Source organism: Vanessa tameamea, chromosome 25 (genome assembly GCF_037043105.1).
Source record: "Vanessa tameamea isolate UH-Manoa-2023 chromosome 25, ilVanTame1 primary haplotype, whole genome shotgun sequence".
NCBI classification, from domain to species: domain Eukaryota; kingdom Metazoa; phylum Arthropoda; class Insecta; order Lepidoptera; family Nymphalidae; genus Vanessa; species Vanessa tameamea.
In genome coordinates this window covers 5,602,152-5,624,089 of record NC_087333.1, presented here as the reverse complement: position 1 = coordinate 5,624,089, position 21,938 = coordinate 5,602,152, and the positions used below count along the sequence as shown (strand labels likewise).

At 34.4% G+C, this 21,938-nt stretch overlaps 1 protein-coding gene across 4 annotated transcripts; it reads left to right on the top strand.

Annotated features, from left to right (window-relative positions):
• Window position 1: 1 nt before the first annotated feature.
• Window positions 2-18,159, top strand: LOC113401843 (zinc finger protein ubi-d4 B). Of its 4 annotated transcripts, none has more exons than XM_064218949.1 (12): window positions 2-133; window positions 268-377; window positions 1,568-1,661; window positions 2,153-2,327; window positions 2,739-2,939; window positions 3,473-3,557; window positions 9,921-10,124; window positions 10,579-10,793; window positions 11,175-11,292; window positions 16,444-16,556; window positions 16,994-17,128; window positions 17,487-18,159. In XM_064218949.1, exons 1-11 carry the CDS (start codon window positions 78-80, stop codon window positions 17,114-17,116), a joined length of 1,494 nt encoding a protein of 497 aa, XP_064075019.1. In that variant the 5' UTR covers window positions 2-77; the 3' UTR covers window positions 17,117-17,128; window positions 17,487-18,159. The 4 variants fall into 4 exon arrangements, with proteins under 4 accessions (XP_064075019.1, XP_064075020.1, XP_064075017.1 ...); XM_064218950.1 differs by having other exon boundaries at window positions 11,187-11,292; window positions 17,487-18,158; XM_064218947.1 differs by lacking the exons at window positions 16,444-16,556; window positions 16,994-17,128; window positions 17,487-18,159 and having other exon boundaries at window positions 11,175-12,124.
• Window positions 18,160-21,938: the final 3,779 nt, after the last annotated feature.

The window sequence follows — 21,938 nt, the reverse complement described above, 5'->3', positions numbered from 1 at the left end:
ACCTCATCTGACACATTGATTCGTCTGTCATAGTAAGTACGATCGACGACGTCATCGATCGGCGTCTCCACATTAAAATGGCGGCCGCGGAGATCCAAGTTGTAAATCCATCAAATTTAACAAAAATAGAAAGGTTTGTTTCAGTTTGTTTGATATAATTTATGAAATTTGATATGGTGCTCGCTAAAAACAATAACTTTACTTTAGAATCTGTGTAGTGTTGGTGTATGTTTTGTTATTGATGTTTTTAACTCATTTTGTTTGCAGTTTTCTCAATGATCCTAGTTATAAAGAAATTATTGAAAACTCGTCTACATTTAACTCCCGATTATGTGCCGAAAGAAGGATGCGGATGCCCTTTATCGACACCCAAACCGGTAAGTTATGTTGTTTTTCAGACATGTTATAAAAGGAAATCCAATTGAATTTGTAAACTGTGTTCACAGTGAGTGAGTTTGAGTTCCTTGAATCCGTTTAATTGAATTTGTAGTTACAGAATTATGACAAAAATTTAAAAAAAAAGTGTTTTAAAATGATTTGTAGTGAAATATATAAGTGCTTAACAATAGCTCCATTTCCTTTATAGCATCCATTAGTATCCATTTTAATGTTATTGAGCTAGAACAAGTACAGTGTGAATGAGGTAATAATTCATTAAAATACATTATATTGTTAAAGCTAAATACGAGATTCATTGAGACTACAAATAAATGTTTTTAATAAGCTATTATATATTAAATAAAAAGAATATATCGTGATTAAGAACTAAAAGAGATTAAAGTTTTAATACCAGACATGGTATAATGTCTTGGCAGTCTACTTGTTTTTCTCTAAGTCTGTAAATACCAATGGATTTATAATTAATATATTTATAAATCCTCTTAGACCAAAAGAAAAATCAAAACCAAAATATTCTTTATTCAAGTAGGCTCATAAAAGCAATTTTGAATCGTCAAGTTGTTGTGTTGAATTATATGTAAAGCAGCCATTGGTTGGGAAACAAGATTCTACTGAGAAGAACCGGCAACCAGACCCTGTGGTCTGCCCTATGGCTTTAGTATCCAAACTGTCTATAGGCTATACATATTTGCACAACTTTAGAACACTAAGAACTCATGAAAGAGATGCAATCTGTATCTTTATTCAACAAACATTAATCTATATATTTATACTTATTCAATGTTTCCAAGCACCTTAACTAAGCCGAGCCTGTGTCTCAGACACTAATCCTTATTATTTATATATTATACAATTTTTTAATAACTTGTATACATTTATGAACGCAGAAGATTATTGTTACATTAGCAGTTTTCTCTATATGTTTGAAATTATAAATTATAGCATGTCAATTTGAATAGTTCTTTTTATGCACAGCTGAACTATTGAATCCAGAAAGCCATATTTCGGAAAATTTATGAACTAATGCTAAGAAAGAATTTTTGATGCAATTTTGTAGGAATTTTACCACACAGGAAGTGATGAAATGTGATGTTATAATTATCTCTATTGAATTAAAAAAATATATATTATACTTTTTAATATATTGCAATTGTTACAATTGTTTCAGGTGTCGCACAGAGCCATTCCAATTTATTCATGACCAGAAAACAAAGAATGCCCGGTGCAAGAGAAGGACAACTCTACACATATCCTTCACAAAGGTGCCAATTTCATTTTCCAATTACCATCAGGATAGTTATCATTTCCACTTATTTTTAAAGGTGTAGGCAGGCAGTGGGACAAATGGGGCACCTGATGGTAAGTGTCAACCACCACCCAAAACATTGACGCTGTAAGAAATATTAATCATTCCTTACATCACCAATGGGCCACCAATATTCGAAACGAAGTTGTTATGTCCTTTATGCCTGTAGTTACACTGGCACTCACCCATCAAACCAGAACACAACAATACTAAGTCTAGTAGTGTCTACCCAGGTGGGCTTGTGCGAAGCCCTATCTTGAGAACAAATTCTTTAGCCAACTTTATGTGTATTTTTTGTAATAAAGCATTTATAATGTCAAGTAACCACTGTTGGGAAAAGGCCTTGTTTCCACCAAACTCAGCATCTGACATGCAGGTTCTGTTACAATTAAATTTATATTATATATCATGTATATATTTTATGTATTGTTTTATTTCGTATCACAGGTGGAGAAAAGCTCGCCGCCAATATTTGACAATGTCTTCGACGAGATGGGGTTGGAGTTCTGTAGACGCAACAGAAAATATAGGTGAAGGAGAAAACAGTTCTGGTATACCAGATGGACTTATGGGGGACGACAGCAGAGATGGATCACAGAGTGCCGCTAAAGATGACCCTAAGGTAAAAGAATGAATTATTAAATAATAACATTTTTTTGTACAAGCACATTATTTTTAAAATAATTATCACAAAGGACACAGTTGTAAAATTAGTCTGTCTGGGTTTTAAAATTCAGAGTTGGGGGAATAAAAATGTTTTATTTTGGTTACAACCGAAGTTAAGAAATTTCCTTTATTAGCACAAGCTAGATAGTTATACATGTTCAATCCTTTGCCTAAGAAGGCTGATTAGTAATGTTCCATTAGATTCTCCCAATAAAGCCTTATAAGTCATTAGTCTCCAACTATCTCCAGTATGGTTGGATACTTTGAAAAAACCTTTAAAATTGTTTGCCATTTTGCAAACTTTATTTATTCAGTTAAGTCGATAGTAATAAGCTATTACTAATAACATAATAATTTTCATTTATAGGAATGGTTCTATGATGAGCTAGCGATGGAGGAGATGGAGACGGGCGAGGAGCCCGATCCCGAGTCCGACGAGGACTACTACGACGACACATATGCCAATCGGCGCAAGCGACGCGGAGCTGCACCCACCGGGCCCGGCTCGCGCGGAGGGCGGGTGCGCAAGCCTCTGCCAGACGACACACCCGTCAAGCGCGGACGAGCGGTACGAGTTTCTAGTTAACAACATACCCACATAATTGGGTTAATTGAAATATATTAATATTCGAGTCCTGTCCACACTACAAATAAATGGTGGTCTTACTATCAGCAATACAATGCTTCCCTTGCCAATGACTATCAGGTAGTTGTACTACTCCCACTACATATACCTGACCTGAACGAAATGAGCACAGGACCAACAGCTACGTGTTTTCCGAGGCACGGGAGTGTACACACTTTTAACTTCCAAACGCTCGCTGACCTGGGGTTTGGACTCAGCACCTCGGGATCTGTGGACTTATATATAAATACAAATTGCCGCCCGTGGCTTTACTTGCGTTTTAGGGGTTGGTTGACATGTGTTAGGCAAAAAAGTAGCCCATGTCATTCCTTGGAATTCCAGTTTGCTTCATACCAAAATTCATCAAATTCAGTTCATTGGTTTGGTAGTGAAAGATCGACAGACAGAGTTACTTTGACATTTATAATATTAGTATAGATTAAAATAATTTAACCATATTATAAACTAAATTCCAGGGTCGCGGACGTAAACGCGCCGGTCAAGGTAGTCTCTTACCCTACGAGGTTCCCGGCGATAGTGAGAAACCGTTTGGATGTGAACGTAAGTCCGGTAGAAGGAAACACTAGCTTAGACCTAAGATCCTGCCCGTGCAATGCCTAATATCTATAATTAAATTTAAACAAACATAAAACGAAAACCTTAGGGATCATATTTGAATCTGGCAAAGATATGATGATTTGGAAATACAATCGCTTTGAGGATTAAGTTGGCGTGTAATATTAGGTATAGAACAGTAACTGAGCGGATAAAAGTGACTTTTAATGAGGAATAGGTTTCTTTTAAGGTATTATTGTATTTAAACTAAAAAATGTATACTTTAAAATAATTTTTTACTCAATTTTTGAATGTTTTCCTATGAAACCTAGAAGTTGGGGTGTCGAATGTATACAAAAAACTGTAATATTTTAATTTTGAAATTGTCATTATGTCATTTAAATAATGTTATGTTACAACTTAGTAAAACATTCTAATTTTAAAATCTCATCATCGTAAATAGCCAAAGCACATGTTCGCCAAATAATTGTAAATAACCATTAGTCCACAGATATTGTTTAAAAAACAGATAATAATACTATTGGTCACTTTTGTAAACTTGTTCTCTTTAACTTATTAATATCTAGAATATTTTTGGACCCATTTTGATAATTTTCAACTTAATAGGGTTAAGTTATTAAACCATATTTGTCTTGGGAATACATAGATTTCAAATCTAAAATTGGTTTATTTCTTAAGGGTTATTCGTGGATAAGGGTTGAAATGTACCCAATTGTAAACACATTTGGTAATTGAAAGATACTTATATCAACAGATTCAAAATAGGAAAATGTCTTATTAAAGGAGGTCCTTGTGCAATACTGGGATATATACTTTGACATAAGACCAAAATTATATATAGATTTGAAAACTGTTCAAAGGGAACGAATTTATAATAATGACCATAAATTAATAAAATTCTATTCATATGACCATTCATTATGAAAATTTCACAGATAAAAAAAAAATGATTAAAGTAGAAATATAAATATCTATATAAATAGAACAGTTGCTCAATTATACATACATAGACGTTATAGAGTTCATCATCATAGGTTAGATATCTATTTAGCGAGACTTAACGATCCGGGCGACCCAGGTAAGATTATGTTCAGTGATATCCGGAAAAAATAATTGTAACAATTTAGTAGAATTAGTCGAATCGCCTGTGAATTGAGTCTCAAATTGTGCTCACTTGTACATCAGAAAGTCGCTTTGATTTACACATAACTATTTCACTTAACTACTTGAATTTGACTTCCTAAGTTCCTCGATATCAACTTCGTCGTCATTAAAAACCCCCGCTAATCATCCTCGACGAATTATGTCAACTCAGGGTCAATGTTGCTTGCCTTAATTTCTCCTACCATCGGAACAGGCTGTGTATCTTATAAAATAAATAGTATTCCTTTATTCACTTCGCGTTTATACGTCCTGGGTCACCTGAACATTAAGTCTTCACATAATGTATTTTTAATACTGGAGAGTAACAATAAATAAAATCAATATTAGTATAGATCCCCTCACCACGACGTAACGTAGCTGTATTATTTCGCAAACCGATCGCTAGACTAGCAATATAGTAAATGTACAGTGTCAACAGGGCCTTAGATTTGACTAAGTGTATAAATGCCTTAGAATATTTTAGTGTCGTCATAATATATCCGAACTGTAGATTTGAATGTAGTCATATTTAGAGGAGGAAGCGAGCAATAGTTATGAAAATATATATAAGTATTTAAATATCAAAGGAATTATATTTTGTGTAACATAGTAACAAGTTGAACGACTTTTTTTTTATTTCTAAAATATTATTTTATTCTCATTTTAAACTTTTTTTTATTATATTTTTTCCACATTTATAATATAGTACATTGTTCTAATTCAATTCTTTCCACAATTTAGTGGGCTTTGTACCGTTTGTGTTTAACTCGTTTTTTAAATCTGGCTCAGGAGTGAGACCAAATGTAAGCCGGAAATATATTTAAAAAATCTATCGAATAATATAGTCTGTACTATATGACATGTCAAAATGTAACACCAAAAGGCAATTATTATTATAATTTTAATCAATTGCTATATGATCGGAGGGATCGTTGAATATAGATTTTAGATCTGGCTGCGCCGGACCAATTTGTACTTTACTACACATTAATAGGTTATAAAATTGGTCGGTATTTGAGTAGCAAACATAGGAACAATGAATGCATAAATAATATACACAGCGTTTCTCCAATTTTATTTTGCTCCAGCCTGGTTATTTTTTTATTAAATAAACAGTTTACATATAAACAGAAGGTACGACAAATATAATATAATATTTTAACAAATTATATCTCTGACGTCACATAAACGATATCCCCCCTCCCCACCGCGATGCTACACAACCCATACATTATATGTAAGAAGTTTTGAGAAGCGTTGATGTTCATTGAATAGTTTATTAATATGTTTATGCATTCATATGAGGAAGCAAGTTTAATGAAAATGCCTTTAAAATCGTTGTGTACGTTTTTATGTAAAATATTTAGCGAGTAAGTGAATCTCGGAGAGTAAAACAACTATCTAATGATTATTGATAAATTATAAGTTCGATGTTAAGTCGAATTATTGTAATTTAAACTCTATGATAGTTTTTGAAAATATCCTTGATTTCGTTTTGAGCGAGTGAATGAATGATATTGCAATTGTTTTGCATTTAAATAGACTTTTAGGGAAATCTTTTAGACTAGTTTTAGAGTCACATATTAATTCTAGATAAGTAATCGATTCAATGCTGTTTTTTAAGAGTTTGTCTTAGATTAATTTTAAAATATTTTCATGGCCAATATATCTAATACTAAATATTTAATTAGGACTCATATTTCAATCGAATAGGATTTGTTTTCGAGTAATTCATCTTTTTATAAGATTTTCTCTGTTCCATTTCGGATATAGTTTCGTTCGAATACATTCGAAGTTATACTTGGCAATGTATAAGTATTGTCAATTAATAAAGTTCAAAAATGTCTTAATCTTTTCATAGAATAAGGGATGAAATGAAATGAAATAATAAAACACCAAATAATTGTAATAAAAAGTATATATACACACTGCCACCTAAACTGTAACGATCGGTTGAAAATCTAGAGTAGTTCTTGTTACATATAATTTCATAGGTTAGTGTAGGTATGACTTATTGTTTTATCGACTTTGGAACATTTTTAATGAGACAATGAAAATCAAAATTCAATGATATTTGAAACTCTGTTGTAAGGGACGCCTAGCGATGTAAAAGTTCGCAGGATCGATCCATACCTTACCTTGGACCATTGTCGTCCCCCATTCCTAACGTAATTTTTAAGCTTTATTGGAGAGTTAAAAAGGAATATTAGTAATTCCTTGTAATGGGGCATTGCTAATATTACTTGGTTATTATTATTTTTGTTACTAAATAAATTACTGGCATTGTACTCAGGCCTATCGGGGCCTCAGTACAATACCATAAGACTGGAGGCCCTAGTCTCCTGCTTATAATCTTGGCGATAAGGATTGAACTTTGTATCGTTCAATTTTGAAATCTATAGCATTAAATCACGTGAAGAAGCGGATCCATAATTTTCACAATCAAATGTCAAGTGTTTTTGCGAAACACGAGTTTCAAATATGTAAACAAAAAAAAAATCGAAAATGTTTTTACATTATAGACTTTATGAAAATTTAACATTGTCTCGTTAAAATGGTTATTGTCGTTTATTTTAAAACTAGTTACGATTTGAGCTAGGAATGACAACGTGTAGGTATGTTTTATTCAACGGGCATTATTTTTTATTACTGGGTACTGACTAGTTAGACAAAGGTACGATCGTTGGGTCGATTAGATTCTCTTGAATACGGCAAGTCATTCTTAGCTCGATGATAAGTTAACACATTTTTATCCTAAACGTCTTATGAATCACAATGTATAATCACAATATTCATCTCAGAGCACTAATCGTTTTCGTATGTGTATGACTCATGTGTCTGTGATAGTTCTATTTATTTCAGTTTATTTTATCTTAAGATCTAGGAATTGACTAATTTCTTTCTTTTTTTCAGCAATGACTAAAGTTTTGGATATTATGTCTGTGCTAAAAGTGCTCGTTCGTATTGGTGTGATTATCCTTCCAAAAATGACATTATCTGTTTGTATGATGTTTTCGTTTAGATATTATCGATAGAGTTTGTTTTTTTTAATGGTTCTATTCGGCATTAGAGTGCTAATTGTTTTATCTATAATATGCATTGTTTTTGGTTGTGTGTGCTAGTTAGTTTTTATGTGGAAATGAATAAACATTTATTAAAAATTAACTTAACAATAAAATATAATATTGCTTTTAAAGCAGCGCTCTTGAAGGTTCGTTTTCATTGGTCGACATAAAACGGATTTTGCGTATGTAGGTTTTCCGAAAGGCACGTGATAGATTCGTAAATCGGGAAACCTTTTCATTGATTGATAGTTCAATGAAAATTAACTTTTATTCCATGATGTTTAAATTTTGATTTTAAATATAAATTTCATGTTCACTTTTGGAAGGATTTTTGCAAGTATTAGAAATCTCGTTGGCTTGGTATGCAAAAGTTAATGATAATTGAAATTTCTGTCTGTATAATGAAATTGTTTAGTCTTCCATAACGAATGTAAAATTGATGTTTGGTAACGTTTGAAATGTACATATCTAAATTTTGAAAGGTTAACGGAGCACGGGCTGCGATGTAAGTCGGCTTGTATTCGGATTGGAGGTTACAGTATTTTTCTCGTCTTTGACGGTTTTATGGTCACAATTAAAGTTTACGTTTTAAATCTATTTAATCCATTTCACTAGTTTGTATGAAACACAAACATGTCATTTTTATTTAATATTAATGAATGAAATCGATTCAGTTTTGTATGTTTTTATGTCATTGTTTCGTTGATCTTTTGTACAATTATATATAATATTTGCTTGTAAATCACTGAAATAGTTTAAACGATTTAAAGGTTCATAACTGAGTTGACAAAAGCATATTGGAATCTAGTTGGCAACGAATGGGACGAGTTGAGCATTTTTATAATCATCCCGTTGTAAGATAAATTATGAATTTTGATGCAAATATATAATTTGGAATGGAGAATAAATTTTAGACTACATACGAAATTAATAAATACGCTATCCCAAACATAGCATACAACTCATAGAAAGAGGACATAACTAACACTGCTCAATATGCGTTGTTTCGTATCTGCTGTGTACCAACTTAATAATAATGATGAAAAATTATACTGGTAATATTAATGAAGCTAAAACTCATACAAATATAATGAAATCAACATTGAAGATATTCAAAAAAAAATTTGCCATCGTTTTTATTAAAAATCTTCGACCGTCAAAGACTTGGGATAAAATTTTAGTCATTGTTATATTTTTATCGGCTAACATATTTATTGTAATGAATGCAGTGAAGTATTAGGACTCGATGTTATTCTTAGATCCAAACTATTATTAGCACCCAAAGATTGTTATGAATTTATACAAGAATATTTATGTTAAATAAGAAATAAAATTATTCAATGCGTATAAGGTTTTTACTTTTAAGGTTGATTCGACTTTGAATGTTTGGATCTTGAAGGTATCTTTTGTAAATTTAACGCATCGATTGTAATCGAGCTAAACGGCCGTGTATTGGCATTTATTTACATGATTATTTAAGAAATGTGTTTATATTAAACTTACTTTAGGACCAACAGAATTGTATAAGACATAAATGATAGTTTAACTTTTTTTTTTGTATAAGATCATAGAGTATAGGAGAAATGTCATAATCATGGTCGTCTAGCAAAATATATTCTTCTACAGTTAAATGTCTTTATAGCAGAGGGCAGATCCATTGATTTGAAGTCATCAATCATACAACCCTCGGAGCCTGCGTCCTCTAGAACTGAACATAGAATTATCACGACGGGCCGTCAAATTAAAAACATTTATATACGAACGCAATATCTCAGTCATTTCGAAACGTAGTATCAATATTATAAAATTGATTTTACAACAATAATTTAAAAAATAAATTCCCCGCTAAGCGCTCGTATATAACTGAAGTTTGTAGACAAAGGTATTGATTGATGACGGATAATTATGGAACTGCGCGTCTTTACACCGGTAGCCGTCGTGGTGCCTCCTCTATGCTCTGTTCTGATGACGTAGGCCTCCCCTAACCCATATACTTTACTACTAAAATTTGTTGCACTCAATTAGTGAATAGAGTGGTAAGCAATCGAGCTGAGCGAGACGGAGGCACCGCGACGGTAAGTGCTCATGCCTTGTCCCGAGCGATCGCTCGTCCCGCGCCCACACTGAGCTCTGTCGGCAGTTTGCGGCGCCAAGTACAAGACGCGGCCCGGCCTCACGTACCACTTCACGCACACGCACAAGGAGCCCGGCGGGGCCCCCGCGCCCGGCAGCGACAACGACTCGCGCGACAGCCGCGCCGCGCACTCGCCCTCCGCCGTCGTGCCCCCCGCCACCGAGTACCAGGACAGCTACGTCACCTTCCTCAACAACCCCGCCGGCACGGGTGAGCTGCACCGAGGTGGCCCCGAGTGGATCCGAGGTGTTATAATATAAATACTCAGAGCATTCGTTCATAACTTTGGTTTTGTCGTCATATGCCTGTTGTTAAAAACAAGTTTAAACGCGCCCCATCGACTTGGATCCATACTCGGTGACCACTGAAGTGTTTAAATTGATAAGTCGAGTATAGGTTTTTTGCCTGAACTAGAACGAAATAGCTCGTAAGTGTTGTAATCGTAAATGATTAATCAATCGATATTGAATATGGTGAATGTAAACGATTATGTGGAAATTTCAATTCGGACGAGCACTGCTATATTTCTAAGTGCGTGCGTACAAAATTATGTTCAAGAGTACCTCCTTTCGAATTTAATCAGTCACGAAAGACATAGTGAGCGAACTCATTTGAGTCATGGCGAATATTGTAGTAATGTTTCCCCCTCGATCTGTTCACGAAGGAGGCTCCACCACCGCTAACTCGCCCCCGGCGGGCGGGCTGGCCCCCGCGGCCCCCGCGGGCGCGGCGCCGCCCCCCCGGCGCGCGTCCCCCCCGCCGCGCCCCGCGTCCGCCGACACGTCGTCGTCGGACTCCGCGCACGCGCCGCTCGTGCCCCCCGCGCCCGCCCCCGCCCCCACCACCAGCGCCGCCGACCTCAAGGAGCCCGACACCAAGGTACACTGTCGAGACCGATTGTGATGTTTTGTTAGTTACGATGACGATATTTATTAAAATCGGGCGAGGGTAAGTCGTCATACCCCCGCCCCCCCTCTTATACCTTATACCTAATAAGCAATTAAGCACAATTTTTATACTGTTAATATACTCATCCTTCGAGCTGTACCAGGCTCATATGCCAGTTAACTGGTTAAGTATCGATACCACATGGGTACCTCCTCGGAATAAACATAGACTACTTTTAGAAATAGACACCGAACTGAGTCGATTTATAATCCCTCTTTAAATAAGAGCTATATTCCTACGCAATCATACAATGTTTTTGCCAGGACGTTCTGGCCTACTTCTATTCTTATTTATGAAACAAAATACTCATAGGATATCCAACAGGCATCACCCTCACCATACTGCGACTTCTGCCTCGGCGACGACAGGCAGAACAAGAAGACGGGAACGCCCGAGGAACTAGTGAGCTGCTCGGACTGCGGACGGTCAGGTAAGCGTCGCGGACGGCCGCCGCGGAACGGTAGGAAGATATGCTACCACCTCGCCAACCGCGTGTGCGAGCGGCACCGCCCGCTCAGGGACAACATCAAGCTGAACGGCGTCGTCGAGATCCTCACCTCCATGTCGTACCCCGCGGACGACTTCGACACCTTCGCCTCGCAGACCAAGCTGCTCGAGAACTGCGAGTACGCCACCTCGCCCCCCTCCTCCCGCCAGAGCCCCGCGCGGGACGCGGCCGAGCTGCTCGTCAACGGCTCCGGGAACTGAGACGCCGCATGCGGCGGACACTGCACGCGTCCCAGCGCTGGGCTCGGCCATCCGCAGGCCCACGTTTATTGTGCGTTGTCTCAAAGCGTGTTGCATCACAAACGTGTTTTCCTTTTCATAGCTTCTCACCAAAGAGGTTTGCTTGTGTTAGGTTAATGTTGTTATTCTTACATTCCAAGTCATATATCATAATCATTATAGTGATAGATATATTTACATATCTACGCGTTTCGAAGTTCTAATATATAGATGTGAATTATATCATTCTTATTTTATATCTACGATTCAGATATTACATAAATATTACTTATATTTTTTTAGATAGATTTGAAATTTTTAGGACAAGGAAAAATTTTAGCAATTTTGTTTTCGTGTTTTATGTCAAAGGGAATATTTTTATTTAAATGTTAGTATCAATAATAGTTTAGTTACCAAATGACAATGTTTTCGGATATCGCATATTATTTATTTTATAAAATGAAATAGTTAGCAACCTTAGTTAGCTTATAGTAATTCCTCTGTGGCGTACACGATACTTTGTTTTGGATCATGAGAAGACATATTTAATTCAATGAAAATTAATTAAATCACATTCCAAAAAAGTCGTAATTTTAAACAATTTATTTAAAATCTATATTTATTTTTTTAACGTAATATTTAACTTGTCGTATCGAAATTGTTCTACTAAAAGTTGATCTTATTAGAAAAATATCTTTATCATAAAGTGACTTTAATATACTTTAAATACATTTGAACGACAATATAGAAATGGCAGTTTATTTCGTGTTCAATTTTATAAGGTGTACGCCACATTTATCTATTTTAATTCGGTTATAGATTTAGAAATCAGCGACAATATATATCACGAAAAATTTTATAACCCTATGATTCGCTATGCAAATAAAACATAGATATATTTACATTTTTTTCGATAACTTTATACATGTGTATTGTTTTAAAAGATGAAAGATGTTTATCTTTATTAGACATATCTAAATTTATAGGTACTTATATCTTTAATGGGTATACATTAAACGAACTTGTGATCTTAATGTTGCCATGTTGAATATGTAGTGACGATGGATGCCAAATAATCGTATTTTTATGTGTTATCTGTTGTACTTGTTTAGGAATAAAAAAATTGAACGTCTTCACGGAATGAAAGAATATTATTGGATACGTAGAAGTTATTTTAATTTGAATGTATATGGCGCCCATTTCCTACCATATGCGATATTAAATTTCTAGTGACGTCACATATGATGTCTATGGACTATACTCTATAGTTGTAACTATGAGTTTTTGGTTCGTTTCGCGTCGTTTTCGACTGAAATGTCTTCTTATTGCGATATAAAGAAATGATTCGGACCGAATGACCAAAGAGATACGTCATTTGTTGCTACGTATTCGGTGAACGTTCTAAGGCATTCATTAGTATTCCTTTCTGTGGAATGTGTGCCTTCATTCGACGATTTAAATATCTCATTAATAATTATATTTCGTTTTTGCGATTTGATGATTATATTGAAACCACCATTTAGGATTAGAAACAAAATATGCGATTTAACTAGAGACCTCGCTGGAATGCGATACGCCCCCCCTCCCCCCGCCCCGCGCTCCCCGTGGCGATAGCGCACTCGTTACGTCATCATCTAGAGGACGTCTAGTTAAGTCGTGGGGATTCTGCAGTTGAATTCGTTTTTATAAAGTTCTAAAACGAACGTGAATTTTTTTCTTTACATTTTATCCGTTATTTGGATTTTGTCATGCTTTATAGAATAAACCTGCATTCAAAAGATAATTTAATATAAAAATATTTATCGTTGTTTAAATTAGTACATTTTTATATACGGTTTTATATAAATGTTGTGTAGGGGGTGATAAGTTAAACAGTGTTGTATCCTCTTCTTTCGAATTTGAAATCAACGATGACAGAAAGAGAGGAACGGTTTTATACTCAACGCCAGCCACGCTACGTTTGTAACGCCGTATGTCATAAGAAAGTTGAATATTTCAAAGTCGAGTTTTTTCTTAGTGAAATCGCATAGTGATAATATATATCATGAAAAAAAAAAAAACAATTTATAAAACATGTTTTATATTACAAAAATTTAGTGTATATTCAATGCAAAAGTACTTATGATTATCGAATCATTCGTTTTGTTGTTAATAATGTAGCATTTCCAAATGTTTTTAGATTAGTTTATCTTACTAATTTTTTTAGTTGATCGCTCGATATGATTTGTTTTTAAACAAACGCGTGTTTGTGACGTCACGACACTCACTACCTTTAGGGAAAGGAAAGGAAGCAATACACATTTTTAGAGCTTAAAAGTGCCTTTATATAAACACCTTAAATGCTTGACCCAAAGATTTGTACCAAATGACAATGCTAGATATATTATTCAAGTCCTTTGTATAGTCAAAACCGACATTATATCTATGTACGAATGAGCTCATATAAGCACGTTTAATTGGTATTCTACAAGGTAAACTCGTAAAGATACCAGTTCGGTATAGATTGGATTCTACAGAGAAGAAATTGATCAGCTCATTTCGAGCGGCAATGGCGCAATGTCGCAGGTTCGATCCTGAAGCCTTGGGCTATTGTCGTACCCAGTCCTAGCGCAAGCTATAAGCTTAATTAGAGGGGGCAATTTTACTATTCCATTATATATGTGATAGAAATTTTATTAGATATATATATATTAATAATTGGCTTAACATAGTATATCATAGTGCCTTATTAACATTTTTATTTATATTTGTTTCGCTACTGATTAAAAAAAAACCTTTAAGAACTAGTGGCTTATTATAAGCAATAGCTTATAAAATATAGTATTTGATATTATTGAATATTTATAAAGAAATATAGGATAACGACGGCCGCGTTTTGTTTCGAAGTATCGATATAATAAATTATTTTTAATTTCGAGTCGCGCATCTAGCATTGTCATTTATTAACTTCTTTTATGTATAAATTAGTTTTGATTTTTTATCATTCCTATAGTTTATTATCGTTTTCATTTATGACTTTGTTTCGATCAGATGTGTTGTATGTTTAACTTTAAATATATATTAGTTAAGAGCTAAGTAACCAAATTTTATGATACGAACGTGGCTATATACTATAAATGTTTATATCGGAATGTTGATATATAAGTTTATTCATATTAGTTATGTTATTAGTTTAGTAATCATTAAATATATCGAGTTAATTTAAATGGAACACGTTTATAGCGAACAGCCTGTGCTAGCTCTCAGAACAAACAGATTTAATATATTTTTGTGTTCAGTTCCTACGTCGTATTAGAATTGTTTTTGGTATTGACGTTCAAGCTTTTATTATTGGACGCTTTATCAGCAGCGATTGGAATATACAGTGAGGTACATGGAGTTGCTACAACATTATTGAATTCGTGACGATACTAATTTCCAATTGGATTAAATAATCTTGTAATTGAATTTGATTTCCACGAATCGAGCTCCTAACTGAAATCTATCTTGTGCGCTCATTGGTTAACACGCGTGACCTTCATTTAGCCAAATATATTTTCATGATTGTTTCGCATGGCGGATTCGGCTACTCTATCTCTTCTCGTCCAATGCGGTGCGAGTATTTTGTCCCCTAGGAGTTCGACTCGTGGAATGAACTCTAATAGTGTAACTTTTTTCGATAAACTAGTATGTTACGATGTTGTAACAACTCTTGTGGTACATAATACTAATTCCGATTCCTTTTTTATCTGTGTACTTTGTTTTTTTTTTTTTTGTACCAAAAATTCTATGTTCAGAGTATTTATAAATACAGCAATGTTGTCGGTTTTAATAATTTTATTTACGTTATATACTTTAGTTTGAATTATATACGATAAAATTATCTTTCGTTAATCGATATGAATTTATTATAATCTTATGTAATTATAATGGAACCAAATTTTATATACTTTAGATAGATAACGTGTGTTACGTCACGGTAATTTCTTTTTAAATAATTATTGTTGTTAATATCATGAATAATATAAACATGACAGTACACAAGGACAATGGACAGTACTATTGTTTAAATAATATATAGATATTATAATATAAATATATAATAGTTCTGAGTTTCATCGAAAGTATCAAAAAATGTTAGTACGGAAGTGCATATAGGATAATATTAAGATTCGTTATATATTATTACACCCTGTATATGTGAGGCTACACGTTGACCGGGCGACTGTGCTTTTGCGCGACTCGTTGATCAATCATTGTAAATGTTGCAAAGCGACGAATATGTAGCATACTGTTTCATTAGTGAAGTTATTCGGTTGCGCGACAGTCGACCGACAAACGAGTGGCCGATACGTCAGTCATCGTACCCGTTCATTTTGTAAACACCGTGAAAAATGTTTGATATATTAAAATTGTATGCTATTAAATTCACTTATGGATTTTTATTTATATAACTGTGCTGAAGAATAGTGAACTGCACTTCCTTACAAACTATATTGTGATACTTTTAAATGAATTACGTTCGAATAATACGGTCGTATCGTGTCCCTCTGTTATGATTTTGTTTATTTTCACTATTGTTCGGCACATTGTTTACCTTTTTAACGCAAAACGAATTACGTTTCGATAAAACGGAGATGCCAGTACGCATGAGTTTCTATAATGTGCCCGACAGTAAGTGAAAATTTCAATATATTTTGTTCGTTGAAGCGAAACCGGTTTGCGTGTGAAATTTAAATTTCGAATTCGACGCAAGAAGGTTTCGTTTGCTACGCGTGCCATGCTGCATGCGCTTTGGTTGTTTTTTTTTTTTTTAATTTAATTTAAATGGTTACACTCACCGTTTCTGATGTTTAACCGGATGATGTGTATCCAGGTCACCCCACCTGCCTGCAGTTCACGGTGAATATGATAGTGTCGGTCCGCAAGTATCGATGGCAGTGCATCGAGTGCAAGTGCTGCTCCGTCTGCGGGACCAGCGACAATGACGTGAGTTTAGAGCCTATGTGATACGTCACAATGTTTGTTATGTATGTATGTATAGGGTTATCCATAACTTGTATACTAATATCTCCTTACAATAGATATTTCAAAAACAGACGTTCAAGTTTTTCTTGTTATGTATAACAGTCTTTATATCTGTGTTTAATAGTACTTTCCTTTGGAGTAACAAACGCATAGCGTTACGCCTTTATATCACATGAATTGGGAGGTGATTTATGTGGGGTTCGCTGGTGCTGAGGACGCCTCGTGTGGCCAAGGACAGCGGAATTCCCCACTAAAAACGGTCGGTACCCTCCGTCTCTCCGGGGGCGTCACGGAGTCGCCTTCGCATTCGTAATTCGGAGTACCCACCGGCATAGTGTAGATCGTAATAATATAATGTAAATAACGAGAAAATGAAACGGTCCGGCCGGCCGCCGCAGGACCAGCTGCTGTTCTGCGACGACTGCGACCGCGGCTACCACATGTACTGCCTGGCGCCGCCGCTCGACACGCCGCCCGAGGGCTCCTGGTCCTGCGCGCTCTGCCTCAAGGAGTTCCACTAGGCCGCCGCCCAAGTACATATCCCATTTATTCGTATTACACCAGTAGACGATCCCCATGGGGACGAATGAGGCGTCTATTGACACTCTTGGCACAGCAGACATTAGACGTGTCTTAAACATTCCGAAATATTCCGATGAACTCCTTCCTGCCGACTCGTTTCGCAGGAGATGTAATATGACTTTAGTAAATATATAGAAATAATTGTATGTGGAGCGCTTTGCGAACACAAATTTTCAAATTTATTTTATCTGTGAGATTGTTCTCTAACATTCTCTATAAAACTAAGTGTTGATCGATTTGAATAGTTTGTTATGTATGACTTGATTGTTTAAATTGTGTTTTTTTTTTTATCATTTTTTATCTTTTCAGATGGGGGAAAGTATTAGAGGGGTTACGGTGTGGCTGTTACGTACAACTTGTTGTTCCGGTTTCTGTCACAGATACGTGACGAATGTATAGACGATGTTGCCATAGATTATAGAATAGGGTAGCGCTTAGTGTGGATTTATGATAATCGATGTGTAAAAAAAAACACATTTTAACACAAAGATTTTTTTTTATATACATATATTTTTTTTGTACAAAAACCAATGATTTTTTTTTTTTATTTAAGTAGTATAGGAGCCAATGAACGATACAGTAATATCATTATTTTTCTTATATAATAAATCCACATTAAGATCAAATTTATAAATTTCTTGCGTACTCTAAATGTAAAAAATCACGTCTATAAATAGTTCTTTCTACCTCTACCGGTGCTTGCTTTAGCTGTTTTTTTTTAATTTTCGAAATAAGCCACAGCTGCTATTGAAATAGGACTTAACATTATTTATTACGATTACCACAAAATGGTGCCAATACTGTTGTACATACACCAAACTTAACTAATTCGATTGGACTAAAATTTAACTAGACATATAAATACACATGGAAAAAATATATAAAATTCGATAACATTTACCAGGTTCACATAAGTTACAGTAAAGTTTCAACTTACAAACACAATAGACACAGACCCGCAACACGTGCGCACACATTCTACGCCACTGCGTGCGTGCATATAGTCCATTACTTAATAACATATAGCTTGTCTTAAAAATCCAGGAGGAATAGTTAGTACCAGAAGATATATAGTATCCACTAGTCCCTCTGGATTTTTAAGACAAGCTATATAATATATATACATAAAACTCATCCTCAGTTTTAGCAGAATTATAAATTAAAATACCTGCCAGGGGCATGCGACCCGTAACAGGGCGAGGTGTTGGTGCCGGCCAGCCTGCCTGCCGGGGCACACTGGCGAGACGAGATTCTTTCCGTTCGTATGGCTCGAATCATTTCAATTATTTCACAGTCCGGTCAAGTCAGTATAGGTACCGTGTACAACAGAATTTCACAACTTAAATACAACACGTGGGGATTACTGGTCGATCGATTCTTGTATCACATCTACGATCTTTATTTATTTTTTCGATATTTGAATAGAATGTGCTGCTTTAACGTTACTTAGGTGTTATCGAAATATTGAACGAAATGTACAATATGGAAAAACTTATAATTGATATTATTATGAACGAACGAGTATTTCAATTGTTATGTATCGATGTGAAAATGGTCGGCGATTTATTGGATGGCTTTCGATATGAACGTTTGTTTAATGAGTGTTTGGTTAAACGTGATGTCTCTGTCTGACATTATTGATCCGACATTCGAGAGGAGACAGTATCGTTTACTCAATCAACACTGAACTATACGTATATGTCTCAGGCAACTGGCTTGAGTAGCCATCCAATTAGACGACTTGCCAATTTACTAAATGGCACTGTTGAACCAGCGGCCGGAATTCGTCTTCCGTTTATAGAATTGGGTAACTATGTTTGGACTCTCATCTTTTTAAAATTACCTAATCTTAAGTTTAGAATAAATACTTTAAAATTAGTTTGTTTATCAACAATTTCGAAACGAAGTGGCAATCGGCACTACGGGATGTGCTGCACCCACCATTCGTGACAAAAAAACAGACACGTTTGTGTTGTGGAACGGGAAGATGATTTGGCTGACTGTCGTTCAGGCCTCTGGTTCAACAGCACCATTCAGTATAGTGGCTAGTCGTTTAATTGGATGGCTAATGTAACCGGTTGGCTGCGATATATAGACAAAGTCGTTTATGTTTTTTAAATTTAAAAGTACACATTACAGTACAACCATAGTATATACATTTAATCTTTGACAATTATATTATATGTAAGCATTCCATGATAGAAGGACTAATTATTTTTTTTATATGGACCATTTGAAAATTATTTTTTTTTAATTTTAAACGATTGAATATTATGTAACTGCGTTAACTTGAACAAGGGGCGTTTGTGTGTTGAGTAGTTAATTAATCACTTATATTATACTGTATATGTTTGTTTATGAGTAAATATTAATTCGTCCAAATTTTACATTATAAATTGTCGGGGTAACTCTTTTGTCGTACATAAGAACATCACGCTTGATGCATTAATAGTGTTAAATTGAGAGATATACATTAAACATACACTGTCTTCTGGTATAAGTTTAATGTATATTGGTTTAGTCGTTATCCAAAGTAGGCATTACAAAAACAAACGTATCCTCATTTAATCGGTATGAAATTATTTCCTACTTAAAAATAATGATTATTATTTTATTAGCATTTCTAATAAATACTCGAACGCCCCTTAAATGCACAATATCTTTTTAAATTACGATATTTTCGTATGAAGGTAATTATAAATATCGGTGGATTGAATTCTATTTTATGCATATAAGGCATTTCGAGATTGAGCTGAACATGTGAGAAATTAGTTTTACGTCGTGTATTAAAACTAATATTTGGGTGCATTAGAAATATTGTCTAATCATCAAACTAAATTGTCTTAAGGGCGACTGATCCATTGAATTAACGAAAATCAACGTAATAACATACTTTATAAATTTGAGAATAATATATCTGAAACAGTTATTTGTAATTAACCAATGGTGACCACTTACCGTCAGGTGCCACACACTTTACAAATATTTTTTATCAAAGCGCATATTTGGTAAAATTAAGTGCACAGACGAATAATCCTGTGCTTAAGATCGTCTTAGGTTCAGTTTCTAAAACGTTGATTAAATACAGATTATGTGACTTGAGTAATCTCATTGGCTATTGGTCAATTGCAGTCGCAATAAACGACCAATGAGCTTTCAAGGATTATTCATCTTTTCAGATAATAAAACGGTTAATCTCGAAAATATATTGATTTTCGTGTAATATTTACCACAGAATAGACCATAGTGTATTATAAATATAAATATCGGTATACGAAATGAGCCATAATAACTGTTTTTTAATATTATAAGTACAGTGGGCGCATATTAAAATCAATTGCATTCAAAGGTAAGCTTTTGCAATTCGAAGTGTAGCCATTTTTTTTATAGTCGTGTGTAAATATTGAATAGAGATAAAACTCGGCGATTTTACTTTGTAGCTGTTTTTTTTTATCTGTATCTATATATTTTTTATTGCGCACGAAAGCGATATCATGAGATCAAAAGTTCTATTTCGAGAAACGTAGTAATATAATTCTTGTATAGTTATTTCTCTACTGATATCGGCTGTTTATAAGTGATTGGTTCTGTACGGAGGATTTTTTTTTTTTGTGAACGGTACTGTATTGTACGGATGGAAGGAGAAAACTGATTTTGAATATAATTTGTGAATCGTAATTATGTGATCGAGTAATTGGATTGTAAACTATAGGTGTATATTATTGTTGGTATAATAATATTTATGCTTTAAGTTAGTTTACAGTGTTCTGAAATTGACAATGGCATTTTTAATTTTGTTTTCGTTTTGACAAAAACATGATAAAATTAAATGATGAATGATGATGAAATGTTAATTATGTTGAATTATTTATCTGAATACGAGAGAAAAACCGTTAATTCGTCAACACTTCGACTAACATGTGCCTCGATAAGTCGAATAATATTAAATCCATTGTCCAACGAAAATATCCAGTCAAAATCAATATGATATGTTTATTTAAAATGTATTCGCTCCGTACAGAACCAACGATAGATGTAAAAATTGTGGTAAGTAAAGCTGTGATCAGATTAGGAGGTTGTGATGGAATTAGTGTGGGTTTACAAGATTTTTTATTGCTTTTTTTTATCGTAAGTTCAACTAGCCGTAGGGGATAATCCGAATTTTGCTTTAATTTTTCGAACAATGTATCCTGCCAGTCTCGACAACTCAGCGTTACTTTAAGTATTCATGTTGTAAATAACATTTTCGGGTTGTAAATTTGACAAACGTGAGTTTTGATTCAACTCGGATTCGAACCAGCGCCATCTTGATTTGTTCAAGAACAAATAATATTAAGATTTTGAACACAGTTTCTTGGCAAAGAATCCTGGTATTTGACATGAGTCTGAGTATCTCATGAGTTCGTACTTTGTCTTTATTTTTAAAACGATTATCAAATTTATAATTCTCGTATTTTTTAAGTGTTTACACTCACTCGGTAACGCGTTACACCGTTACAAATATGCTATATTCCAATGAAAAGGAGTAAAGATAAACCGACCTTAGATTTACATATTCCATGTGATTTGCTAATAGCTCAGCTATATTATGCACTACAAACAGTTCTTGATGAATATGTATTTATTTATATAGCATTTATACCTAACAACTTGAATATATTTTAATAAAAAAATGCCCATTTTTGCGAATCCATAATGATATCCACAGATAATTTATTCCATGTGACAATTGACATGAAATAAATTGTCTGTGGTTTTCAA

Coding starts and splice junctions, on each gene's coding strand:
- LOC113401843 (XM_064218947.1), top strand. CDS start 78: ATGGCGGCCGCGGAGATCCAAGTTGTAAATCCATCAAATTTAACAAAA. Junction 134..267: donor AATTTAACAAAAATAGAAAG/GTTTGTTTCAGT, acceptor TTTTGTTTGCAG/TTTTCTCAATGATCCTAGTT. Junction 378..1,567: donor CTTTATCGACACCCAAACCG/GTAAGTTATGTT, acceptor CAATTGTTTCAG/GTGTCGCACAGAGCCATTCC.